We start from the raw sequence: 13087 nt of genomic DNA, 5'->3' as shown, positions 1-13087 counted from the left end.
GGCGGGATCCGCGCCGGGAGGGGGCAAGAGGCAGCCGGGCCCGAGCCCCGCCCGGCCCGCGGTGTGAGTCCCGTCCGCGCCCCGCCCGCGGAGCCTGCACAGGGCAGCCCTCAGAGCGCCCGGCCCTGGCTTCCCCTGGGCGCCCAAAGTTTGCTTTGGTTTGTTTGCCCCGCTTCCGCTGAGGGAGGCGAGCCGCAGCCTGCCGGAGGAGCGCAGGGCTGCGACAACAAACTGATACATTGAGGAGAAATTGGTAGGGGGGAGCGCAGTCTCACGGGGAAATAAAATTGTGGGCGTTTTTAGGACAACCTCCCTTGTAATCCTCATTTTTTATACGCTCCGAGCCATATCCTTCTACTCTTATCTGGCAGAGATCTCTCCTGGATACACCTGATTAATTGATGCTTACGGAGGCATAACTGATTCTTCACGATGGCGAAACAATTAAACGTGCTTTCTTGTACATCCTCTCTGCTGAGGCAGTTACCTGGTTAATCTTTCCAGGTTCACACTCAGTTGTGGTGAGTAACTTCAGAACCTGCTGGTTATGATACTATTTTTATTGATACTATTGGGGTTGGAGAGGGGAACCAGCCTTAGGGGAGTCATTCCAATCACATTATGTACCTTTATTGCGTATTGTAACAATGCACAATAAATAATTCAATGTCAGTTGCAACAATTATAATTTCCATGGCCGTCATGAGGGGAAGAGCTTTACCTCAAAGGTTTTTCTGAAGTGACATATATCTGTTTGTGTTATTTACTTAGAATATACTACTTTATGGAGTTTGCTGATACGCCTGCATAAAAATAGTTGTCTTAATTTAAGGAAAACAAAAGGCATAAATGAGCTAATATATGTGAAATGCACAGTATTAAGGGCTTTTGTATGCCTTCTTTGTTCTGTCACTGAGTCACTGTGCTGGACTGATCACTTTACAATCACACAGAATTATGCACATTCACACAGCAGTACACACTGAGATCCTGTGAGGATTCTTCTTCAGAGTCTGGAGGACAGGGGTGTGTTTTGGCCCAGGTTTAACAGCTGTTGTAGCTACTGCAGCTAATGGTAATAGAAGTACTGTGAAGTTTTCTGTTAGCTGTTCCTGTTTGAGATAAATGAGGCAGAGCGTGTCCTGGAGAGCATATTGCAACCCTTTTAATTTGGTGATTTAGAAGTAGATTCTGCTTTCAGATGTATATTACATTTCCTTGTCTGATGGTCAAGTATTTCTTTACATCAAAAGGCTGTAAGAGAAGAACCATGATTTGCAACTTTCTTTTCAGTCTGCAGGTTGCTTTGTGGAATTCTGAAACAGTTTTTTGTTGCCGATCCAGCACACTATTAATGAGATGATAGTGTGTATATATGTATATACACACACACAGCTATTTGCCAACTGTAAATGCTGATATGGTGGAGTAAAAACCTAAATTAATTTCTTTTGAAAAATTCTTAGCATTGAGTTCCCTTTGAAGTCATATGTGCTTACAAGAGAAATGAATAGAATAATCTTTTCCCAGAGCTCAATAGCACAGGAGCTCTTCTGCAAATTAGCTTGCCAGAGCTTAGATGTCTGTTCTTAAGTTGTTTATGGCTTAAGTGTGGGCCAGCTACATGCCTTGGACATCCTACAAGAACCTCAGCTATTATAAAGAAGTTGTTTGTTGGTTTTTTTCTCTTTAACTTGGCTGCCTTGTATGAAAAACTTCTGTGTCCCTATTTACAAAAATAATTATCCTGCTGTTACAAAAGAATGTCAAACAGTATCGATTTTGTTTTAGTACAGCTAGTAAGTGTGTTAGCAACCATTGAGGCTGAATTTCTTTCTGTCTTTCCCCCACTAAAACCTGGCAGCAGCTAAACACTCCTCCCACAACCAGGCTGCAGTTCTGTCCCTATGATCAGTTTGCAAGGGAGGATCCATTGAGCATTAAATCTTTTTTTTTCCCCGCTGGGGACAGCAGCAATTCAGAGTTCACCAACACTGCAGAACAAAGAGAAAGTTAATCTGTGCTTTTCAATAAAAGCAGCTGAGTCCTTCTTGGTGCTTGGTGAGGAGAGGGGCTTTAAAGGTGTGAGGCATGCACCAGGTTGCTGTTTTCACAAAGTACAAACATCTAAAAAAATGTCTAAGTTCTCCTGATAAACTTTTAACAGCAATTAATTATCATACAAAACAGCCAAACTTTTGTCAGGAGGGAGAGTTGTTTGCTCTCAGGGATAATAGTTGTAAGCACAGGTGTTCTAGAAAGTTACTATCACACCCTTGCCATTGTGGCTGGGTCTTGGTGACTCCTTTGAAACCTTGCCTTGCCCCCAGCTCTGCCTGCCGCTCCCTGTTCATGCTGACTAATCTTCCCTACATCAGTACCTGGAAACTTCTGGCTTCCCTGGGGTGAAGGACAAGGGAAGCCAGCTTGATCAGACCACCAGAGTCCATCTCTGCTTCTTGCAAAAGCAAGGTTAACTTTATTATTGTGGGTTTTGTTGTTGTTTTTTCTTCTAAAACAATTCAGTTTCTTCTTGACAAGTGATTCAACCAAATAAGACAAGTGTGGTACCTAGCAAATGGTGTTAAGGTGGAAAACCCAGTGTATATTCTTAGTAATGGAATGTTGAAATTCATTTATATTCACATGAAGCTATTATACAAATATTTTGCATTGTTTGAGATTGTCATTAATCTTTTCTGCATTGTTTACAGGTTCTTTACTGCACTGTGGTCGCAGATGCCACTCATTTTTTGGGAAGAGATCCCAGTAGAAAGCAGTGTATCAAGGCATTGCACAGATATATCAAAATAACATTTTTTTATTTAAAATAGGTAATGGATAATGCATAATATGTAAAAAATTATACACATCACAGAGGGTTTCTAACACCCAGACAGCTCTTGAGAGCAGAACAATTGCAATAGGTACAGTCACCAGCTTCAAAGTGCTCACAGAACCAAGCACCTGCATTTTTTTTGAGAGCAAAAATGCTCTAGCTGAGGAGAGTAGATTAGCAGCAGGATTTGATACTTTAAACAAACACTTGGCATTCTAAAAATGGAGTCATTGTTTTTCCTGTGTGGGTGAACAATGTTTTTTATTCTCTATGCCTCCTGTCATGCACCTTAAACAAATTCAAGCAGAAATTAACCCCCCCTTTCTTTTGTATTGCTTCCTCTCTCTCACTTAAGTGCTTTCTCCCTATCTTTCTCTGTTCAGCTCTTTACCTTATATGCATTCTTCTATTTGCTTATTTGCTACTTGCCTGTTTTTTTTTCTTTTTCTTTTTTTTTTTTTTCTTTTTTTTCTTTTCTGGTGTGGCCAGGTTGTTTAACTTTTGAGTGTGCCAGGTGCAGTTGTGGAAATGAGTAAGCCTGCTGAGCTGTGAGCTGTGGGATTGGCAGGGCTGTAAGACAGCCAGGCCAGATCCTTGCCCTGAACACAGGCGTTTTGTTACTGACAGGGTGATATACTGTCTTTTATGTGTGTGTGAAACAAGGCGTGGCAGAGTAACCCTTTGGTTGCTTTCCTCTGCATAGGAACTGGCGCTCCTCTGAAATTGCCTGTAGCCTTTTTTCAAGGTGGTGTGGATCTCTTCCTGGGAAAGCTCACGACAGAGAGCATTTCGGTAGATATGAATAAACAACTGCTCTGCTGTGCAGCTAGTAGAATAGAACAAAATAAATGGAATAGAATAGAATAGTTCAGCTGGAAGAGACCTACAACAATCAGTCAATCCAACTGCCTGACCACTTCAGGGCTGACCAAAAGCTACAGCATGTCATTAAGGGCACAGTTGAAAAGCCTCTTAACTATTGATAACTTGGGGCATCAGCCACCTCTCTAGGAAGCCTGTTCCAGTGTTTGAACAACCTCTCATAAAATAAATGCTTCCTGATGTCGAGTTTGAAACTCCCCTGGTGGGACTTTTAGGGGCTATTCCCACATGTCCTGTCACTGGATACCAGAGAGAATAGATCAACACCTCCCTCTCCACTTCTCCTCTTTGAGAGGCTGTAGGAAGCAGTGAGATGGTCCCTTAGCCTTCTTCCCTCCAAGCTAGACAAACCCATAGTTCTCAGACACTTCTCCTAGAACATTCCTTCCAGCCCTTTCACCAGCTTTGTTGCTCTCCTCTGGACATGTTAAAGGACTTTCACATCTTTCTTAACAGTGCTCCAAGTGAGGCCACACCAACACTGAACACAACAAAATATTTTTTTAATTCCTTTTAAGACTGACTGGGTGTGCTGTGTTTGATGTACCCCAGGTTGGGGGTTGCCCTCTGGGCTGCCAGGGCAATGCTGACTCCCACTGAGCCTCCTGCTGGCCAACACCCCTAATACCCCTCTGCAGGGCTGCTCGGCAACCACTCCTTTCCCATGTTATACCTGTGTTGGGCATAAGTAGAAATATATTAGCCTCCTTTTGGTCTGTGAATTTGCATCAGTGCTGAACAACTGAACTGTATTCAACAGAAAGATGATTCTGAAAAGTTGCACCTTGGAAAAAATCTCTGCTGATCTTACTCTAATCTGTCAAGTCCAGTATTAGCTGTAATGGTACAGTGTAAGTTTTCAGGGACTGTAGATTCAGGAATGTGGCATTCCCAGTCTCAGAAGAAAAGGAGTATTATTCTATTATTTTTTTTCTGTCACAACTGAGGCATATGAGCTAATAAATGTAAAACTATTGTGTGTGCCTGTATGCTATGTCAGTAGGTAACCTTAGAAGGGGCTGGTTTAGCAAAAAAAAGAGGGCTCCAACTGAAGAACAATGCAGGCAGGAAACCAGATATCAACTGACCTGAAGTTTAGGATGGAAACTGGAGAAATGTTGAACTCTGATTGGTGGAGTTTGGAGTGTCTTGGTTGGAAATTCGGAGACGAGAGCTCAATGGATTTTTGGGTGGTTTTCAGTCAACTCATAGAAGGGATTCTATAATGTGTTTGCCAGTTATGAATGGACTGGTGGTGATAACAGAAAGTCACTTCACATTTTTTTATAGAGTCCAAGAATGGTTTGGGTTGAAAGGGACATTTAAAGGTAATTTAGCCCAGTGCAATGAACAGGAACATATTTGTCTAGATTGGGCTATAATAATATTATAATAATATATTAATAATAATAATAATTCCAAATTAAATAAAAAGACATTCAAGAGGCAATAATAATATTATCATAATATATTAATAATAATAATTCCAAATTAAATAAAAAGACATTCAAGAGGCAATATATATACATATTCTCTAATTTTCCAAGTCTTTGATATATAAAGTGAGATGTGTGCTCAGGGGGAGTCACATGATTCGCGCTAATAAAGATAAAGTGGTCAGTCTGAAGATAAAAGGGAATCTTGGTTCCCTTTTATGCTTACAGGCTCCAAGAAATTTCAGTAAGGCAGCCCTGCAAAAAGAGGCAGAGACACCTTCCATTAGATCAGGTTACTCAAAGCCCCATCCAGCCTGGCCTTGAACACTTCCAGGGATGGGGCATAGTGTCTCAGCACTCTGACAGTAAAGATTTTCTTCCTAATATCTAAACCTTCTTTCAGTTCAAAGCCATTCTCCACTGTCTATCACTACATGCCCTTGTAAAAAGTCCCTCTCCAGCACTCTTCTAGGCCCTCTTCAGGTACTGGAAGGCTGCTGTAAACTCTGACCTTATAACTTTGTGTGTACTTAATTTTTCTTGTAATTACTTGAATGGATGGTGCTGTGGTCTAAAACACTTCCCAGAATTAGAATTTCCCCCCCCCCCCCCCTCTTTTCTCCTTTTGTCCCAGTTTAGTTTGTATTTGTTGATCTGTTACACATGAATTTCTCCAGTCCCTTTCTAAGGCTCTTGGGACACCTACAACTTACTATGGTGTCTTTTATTCAGTAATATATTATCTAAGAAGGTCATACAGATAAAAGTCAGATGTACATATGCAGAAACAGCTCAAGAAAAGCATTACTTTTGCATGTCCAATAGCTGTTATTTTGCTATTTATATTCAAACATTTGATCTAGAGTGGATTTTACAGTCAAATAGCATTCATATAGTAGACATTTAGCATCAAAGATCCCAGATGTCCCTCTGCATATGTGCTTCAGGCACATGGCTGACAACGTATTTATGGGGGTTACCAAAACACCTTAACACCTGAGTATCTTGCAATCATTTGTAATCATATGAATTTGTGATCATATTCTTAAGGGCAGGAGATTAAGTTGCAATCCCCCTTTTCAAAGACAGTTTATTGAAAATTCAGAAAAATTAGTCAGCTTACCAAGATCCTGTAGGGAATCCTGGGGAGCCTTTGTCTCTTGAGTCCTGTTCTGGTGTCACAATTCACCTCCTTGACAGCCTGAGCCTGCAGTCACTGGCAGAAGAACAGACCCTCACCTAGACCTTTGGTACTGGAAAACTGTAAAATCAAAGCCTGCAGGTAAAAAATTCCATTTGTTTAACCTAGATTTTGACTGGCTTGAAACCAATCTTTAATGAAGGAGCTGGGAGGAAGCCTGAAATATTATTTGTTGTTGTTGCTGTTGTTGTTGTTTTTTAGAGCTTTCCCAAAAAGTAGAAAAATAAAAAAATTAAACTGGCAACTATTTAAATTTGCAGGTAGGCCCAACAGCACATGATGAACATCAGAAGTCAGGATACATGATGGGTCTCAACTAAGCAGCTTTTGTTTCCTAAGTTGTCATTTTGTGACTGTTCTATTTCATAACTTATTTCACTGTATCCTGAATTACAAGATACTTTTTAACATATGGTCACAATAAAGAAACATGACAGATTAATCGTTATACAAACATGCATCTAAAACTGTCACCAGTTGTAATTTTGTCATTATTCTCCTTTTTCAAAAATTTAAGTGCACTTGGAATATGAAATAACATTTTCTATTGACCCATTTTTGACTTGTATCTGTACTCCCATATATTTCAACTCAAGTTGCTTGAGCATAAAAACTGATGTGTAACATAGATTTGGTTCATTTCTGTTTAGGCAGGTTCTAAATACACTAAAGATGAATGATAAATTATCTTTGTTGCACTGGAATTGGCAGCATCATCAGAGTGATAGAAAAGTTGCTATAAATTTGAAGATGGACAATTTTTTCTTCTAACTTAACTTCCTGAAAAGACACTTAAATCATTATCTGAAATATGAAAGAGTGCCCATAATAATTCTGTATGAAACTGCAATAAAAAGATGTCAAAGTGTTAAGGAAAAATAAAATGATAGATTAGATGACATTTGCTTAATACATGATACTGTTTATCAAAGCAGTAATTTATTGAGTTCAGATAAAACTTTTTTAAAAAATCTCTGTACAAAAAATAATTATTATCATGAACACCGATCTGGAATATTAGAAAGAAATTTGATTTTAGAACCAAAGTGCTTTTCCTTGGTTCAATTCATTCTGATCAACATGCAGAGAATGTACCTGTGATGCCTGTGCTGCCCAAATACCGTGTTTCTAGAGACTTCTGCTGTCCTTCTCTCTGTGCCTTGTGGTCCAGCATTAATTTATAGCTCCTCTGAAGCACTGTTTCAGAGTTGCAGGACAGAAGGGTATCACAGAAAAGGCTGTCTAAAGAGGGAGAACAATGCAGAGAATGATGGGTTGAAGAAATCGTAGTGTAATTCTTGTTGGACCTGACATATTTCTGCTTGACAACCTGAAATTAAGTATTGTAGTCAATTTGACACGTGAAATAATTTTGTTTTGGAATTACCTGACTTTCTAAATCAAAACCTTCTATTTCCTTTTTTCTTTTTTTTTTCATGAAAGAAGGAGATTTTTTTCTGAATAAACCCCATCAGTTTTAAGGAAACTGTATTTCCCACTGATAAATGGAAAAAAAATATTCTGAGCCACTCTATGTAAAACATGATGTTCCAAATGATCATTTATTGTATTTTTTCAGTGCCATTCAGAAATTATTACAAACAAACCTCTAATATTTTTATTTATGAAAACACAAGCCCACAGTAATATTACTTATATTTTAAATAAAATTAAAATGATGCATTTGGTGACTCAACATCGAGGAGCATTTGAATTATGCAGTTATGTTAATTCAAGCAAAATGGTAGAATTTTTTTAAATTGTTGCTTAAATTGTGTGGCCTCTTCATATTGCACATAGTAAGTGCTGCTCATAACAGTTTAAAAGTGTTATTTATTACTACAGAATTAGGACAGAGTAAAAAGTATTGAAACTTGCAGTTCAAATTGAGATAGTGTTCCTAAGATAGAAATCTAACAAGACCCTCAGCTTGTGACTCTGTTTTCTTCCATGTCAGTATACTTCTCATCATGCCAAGATCTCACTGAGCCTATTCAAAATGGTAGGATCCTATTCCCAAATAAGCACGAGTTAAAAAGAAAGAAAAGCAAGGCATACATTTGGGATTGCATGTTGCTGTCTCTAAGTAAGAGCATTTCTTTTGAGTGGTTTAGAGCAGAACTGATATCACCACTGTCTTTCTTCCCTAAAACAATTCCTTCTTCATTATTAAACGATATGATTAAAGGTGAGACAGCAAACAGGCTTTTAAATTACAACTGGAAGAAAAGAAACAAAACTAATGTCTGCTGGCCAGAATTAAACTATATGCTATTTTTTAAACAATAAAGCTAGAAAAAGAATTTGAACAGAATTTTTAATGAACCAAGTATTTGTTCACATCATCTTCACATGCATTTTTTTCTTCCTCAATTTGAATCTAAAAGATTTGAACCTAAAAGAATCCTCAACTGACTAAGAAAACAATTTTTAGGAAGTTTGTAAAAATTACAAAGCAATAAGAGTTAATATTCAGAAGTGCACAGGATGATGCAATTGCTGTTTGTTGTAAGAAACCAATATTAAAAGATGCTAGAAATATTTCAAGAAGTTGTATTACATAATAATTAAAAAGTTGGTAAAAGATAGTACTAGAAGTAGACAACCACCACAAAACCAAAATGGCCTTTGAAACAACATTTTTTCTCTATTTTTCTATTAGTTTTCTATTTCTCTATTTTTTCCTATTCATTCTTCCCCTATTTCTAGACATGCAAGAGACCATAGTTCAGACACTCATACGTCACACAGCATTCCTGTTCAAGGAATTCAGCATGTGCTCCTGAAGACTAGTTTCATCACTTTGAACACAATTCAGAAAAGTATTTCTGATTTGCTTAAGATGATTATGGAAATATTTACACTAATTTTTTTTTACATTACAATATTTTCTAGTGGGGTTTGGCTGTATTACATAGGCTTTTTATATACCAGATAGTAATATGTATTTTAAATATTTTTTTTTATGTAAACAGGTAGTTAGCAAAATGAAAGGGAGTTGGTCAGCATTTTAGTGAACTTCTGCAAAAATTCTCAAGATGTAAAAGGATATAGCTTTATATATTAGTACCTATTTTCCTTAAAAGAATGGTTCCAGGAACCATAATTACAGTTGGTACATAACATATAGGGAAGACTAATCCCTTTGAAGTCAATGCAATTTTAATGATACTTAAGATAATCAAGGCTACAGATAGAAGCAAAACCAGCAACATGTCAGATTTTATGGGAAGAGCATCTAGCAGGCTCAGATGCTGTAGAAAAGAACCTGAAGCTATGGAAGGGACCTTTCCTGGAGGTAGCCTTGGATTTGGTCATGACTCCTAGGAATTACTGATGTTGACAGTGGCATTGACTCAGGGGGCTCTGCAGGCTGTTGTTGACAGCAGATCTAGTTGCATTTCCAAAAACATCTTTTAAGAAATCTTTTCTTGGTATCAGACTCAGAAACTGGTCATCCATTCCTCCTGAGGTAAGTTAGTCTGGATACACAATTGAGTTTCTTTTCCATTTTATAGAGTGGGAGGTTCACAGACAACTCTTAAACGTTTCACTAACTTATCTGTCAAAGCCAAAAAAGCAAAATTTTCAGGAAAACTACTGATTTGGTGGTCTAGCAAAAAAAGCTAGTCCCTCCCTATAACTCTATTTTATTTACACTGAAGCAATGTTGGGTGTGCTATGGTTACTATACATATGATACAGAAATAAAATGAGATAAAAGATATATTTCAGTATTTTGGTCCTTCAGATCATATTCTAAGATATGTTAAGGTATTATTAGAATAACAGAGGCCAGCAGAGCTGTTTTTGTGGGAAAATAAAAGCCAGATTTAATTAAGTTTATAAACTCATAAAGACTTTTTCAATTAATACATTCAAATAAACTTTCAAAATATCAATGCAAAATACATTGACATATGAAATAAGAATTCTCCACAGTGCTTACTAGCAAATTTATATTGCTTCCAAGTGTTTTTTTCTTTTCAGGAAGACTTCAGCTACCAGTGTCAGTAATACAATACTTGCTATTGCCTCCTCACATCACAAAGCTTCCAAGATTTTCTTTTCTTATCAGTATGTGAGATGAGAATTGGAACAGTATATTTAGACCTCTTAATATAACCTGATGCTGGCAATTTAAATGGTAGTCATAGTTTGGCACAAAAGTATGACTAAGAGTTCCTGGTTGTCACTGAAGTCCTTTTAGATTTAAGCAAAGCTGTAATAGCAATGGAGAAAGGATGAAGCCAACATCTTCTTGGGTGACAGTGTCAACGTGGCAGCACCAGCTGTGACAAATCACTCTGCGCCATGACAGGAACAGCATGGCAGGCTGTGTCAGGGTGTTTGTTTACTGAGAACTTCAGAAAGCAATGGAAGTGTGTTATGTTTATATAATTATTATTTATAACTATTGTTGGTGATGGGAGAAATGGTTGAAAGTGCCGTTTTGTAGCGCTTCTTGAATTACATGCAAACTAAATGATGCATTTGAAAGTGCTTATTTAGTCTTGAGTTGACTAATTATTAACTACATTCTTTTCCTCTCTTGTCAGTGAGGGCCTATTAACCCAAATCTCCTTATTGTGAGAGATCACTCAGCTGTACACTATTTTGACATGCTTTTGTATGATATTAATTCATGCTGTGTGCATGCAAGGATCCCCTCTCACTGCTCTCCCTGCTAATCAGATATCTCTCCAAAAATACTAGTCTCTTTATACACTTGCAGTGCTAGGTGGAGAGAAAGAAATTTAAAGCTAACTTCTATTTTCCCTTCACTGACAAAGTGTATTTGACCTCAAAATGGGGCACCCATCAGAGATCCTCACACAAACAGGAATCCCTGAAATTTTAGCGCTATTTCTTAGTTATAAATAATAAAAATATTCTTGGTAGGTGGCAGCTAATGAGTGTCAGTGCAAATGGCGATTTCAGCAGGAAGGGGTGCCAGCACAGGCCTTACTGACTGGAGTACTGCATGGTGCTGTACTTTGTCACTCGTCTCCGGGAGGTGCCTGGAGATGCCGTGCCCATTCCCTGACCAAGATGACATTCGGCACTGAGCATCTGACCTGTGCTGCTCAGGCTCCCCAGATTTGCTCCTCCCATGCTTGTTGCTCCCAGGCTGCTCATCCCACCCCCTGACACTACTCTCTCTGTGACCACCACGTTGTGGGCATTGGATAACTCTGAGGGAATATTTATTAGGCTGCCCGGCATGCCGGAGGCAGGCCTGAACACCCTTTCTGTCACTACCACATTTGACCCATCTACCAAATCAGGAATGCTCAGAGATGCCGGGAGTCGGGAGTTAGGCGCGATTACTCTTTCTGTGACGATAACGTTGGAGCCCTCTGTGAGATCGGGGATATCTAGCATGCCACGCAAATCAGAGGCAGACGCGGGCCCCACAACCCTCTCCGTCACAACGACGTTGGATGCACGCAGAGGGTCAACGCAAACAGAGGGCTGGCTGGAGGTGTAGGTCTCGGTCACCGTCATGTTGCCATGGAGCAAGGGATCCGGCATGGGCCTCGGGGGCTGTATGGTTGTCCCAGATGTGTAGGTGTTTTCGGTAACAACCGTTGTAGTGCCAGCGGCGGGAGGCATAGGTGCGCTTCCGTTGACAATGATGGTGGTGCCTGGTGGCGGGAGGTTTAGATCACTTTCAGGACTGGGGAAGGGAATGTTGACGCCTGGCCAGGGTGGGTTAGCATCAGGGAAAGGTTCAATCTCTTTGCCCAGACAGATCTCTGCTAGGGTCTTAAATTTTGGTCCTAATGTATCCAAATATGTTTCGTCTGTATCTTCTCCAATAAAGCTGCAGCAACCCACGGAGCCAACAGGAGTACCGACTCCTTCATGATCATAAATTAATAGGCAGTCATTTGCCGGCCGACCTTCATCTTCATCTGCATACACAAATGCTTTCTGTAGTTTGAAAAAACAAACAAAACAAAAAAAAGAACAGAATAACAGAATGAATTTTGTCAGGTTTTTAACCATGAATAATCAAACCACAGTAAAGTTTCCCTAACCACAGTAAGGCCCACCTGACTTGAAAAATAGGACATCAACAGGACAGACTATACCATCAACATTTTTAAACTTTGAAATAAGTTTATTTAAATAGTACTTTGTTTTATTCTTGTTTCTGCTGACATGTAGCATCTCAAATTTGGTCTGCCGTCAATGTCTCTGACTGTGGGACAAAAGGGACAGGCAAACAGATGCAGTATCTGAGCAAAGTGGTAGGAAGAGGAGTGAAGCAGGTTGACAAGGGGAGCAATGAAAAGACCAGGAAAGAGGAGGATGGGGATGGAGGATTGTCCACAGTGGGGGAGACTTGGTGAGTCCAGAGGGGAGTCCATTTTGAGCAAGAAGGAAATTGCCAACTGGGAATGATGCTTTGGATCCTGGTGTGGTGATTGCAAAGACATCAGGCAGGAAAAAGGAGAATTTAAAGTGAGTGCTGATTTGGGTTGGAGGAAGCAGAAAAGGATGGAAGGGGAGGCCTGGGAGGGAGAGTCAAAGAGTTTGGGAATTGAGATAGTCCAGGAGGATAGCAGTAGTATGTGGAGGCCTATGGCAGGCAGACAATTAATACATGGTGCTTCAGGCCAAGGCAGGAAGATTGCAGTCTGGGAGAAATCCATGCTCAGGATATCAGGACTGCTCTGTTCTCTCCTCCATGAACCTTGTTTAGATTTTGAAATATAGCAA

At 39.4% G+C, this 13087-nt stretch overlaps 1 protein-coding gene and 1 long non-coding RNA gene across 3 annotated transcripts in view; one reads left to right on the top strand and one right to left on the bottom strand.

Moving 5' to 3' along the window:
• The first annotated feature begins 5 nt into the window (after positions 1-5).
• The window catches only part of LOC139585776 (uncharacterized), a 21487-nt gene continuing 8405 nt past the window's right edge, over positions 6-13087 (top strand). Inside the window, exon 1 of one of the 2 annotated variants that reach the window (XR_011677295.1) lies at positions 6-521. This is a non-coding gene — a long non-coding RNA (uncharacterized lncRNA). The remainder of the gene's footprint in view (positions 522-13087) is intronic. The other variant, XR_011677296.1, reaches the window with a different exon arrangement.
• The window catches only part of LOC139585763 (desmoglein-4-like), a 25013-nt gene continuing 19301 nt past the window's right edge, over positions 7376-13087 (bottom strand). The window contains exon 16 of the mRNA XM_071418698.1: positions 7376-12295. Within this exon, the coding sequence (XP_071274799.1) occupies positions 11324-12295 (972 nt within the window). The 3' untranslated portion in view covers positions 7376-11323. The remainder of the gene's footprint in view (positions 12296-13087) is intronic.

This window comes from Agelaius tricolor, unplaced genomic scaffold, assembly GCF_023055355.1.
Source record: "Agelaius tricolor isolate 1412-34295 unplaced genomic scaffold, bAgeTri1.0.p SCAF_2, whole genome shotgun sequence".
Lineage (NCBI taxonomy): Eukaryota > Metazoa > Chordata > Aves > Passeriformes > Icteridae > Agelaius > Agelaius tricolor.
Note: the sequence above shows the minus strand (reverse complement) of the source record. Positions and strands in the feature narration are given on the sequence as shown.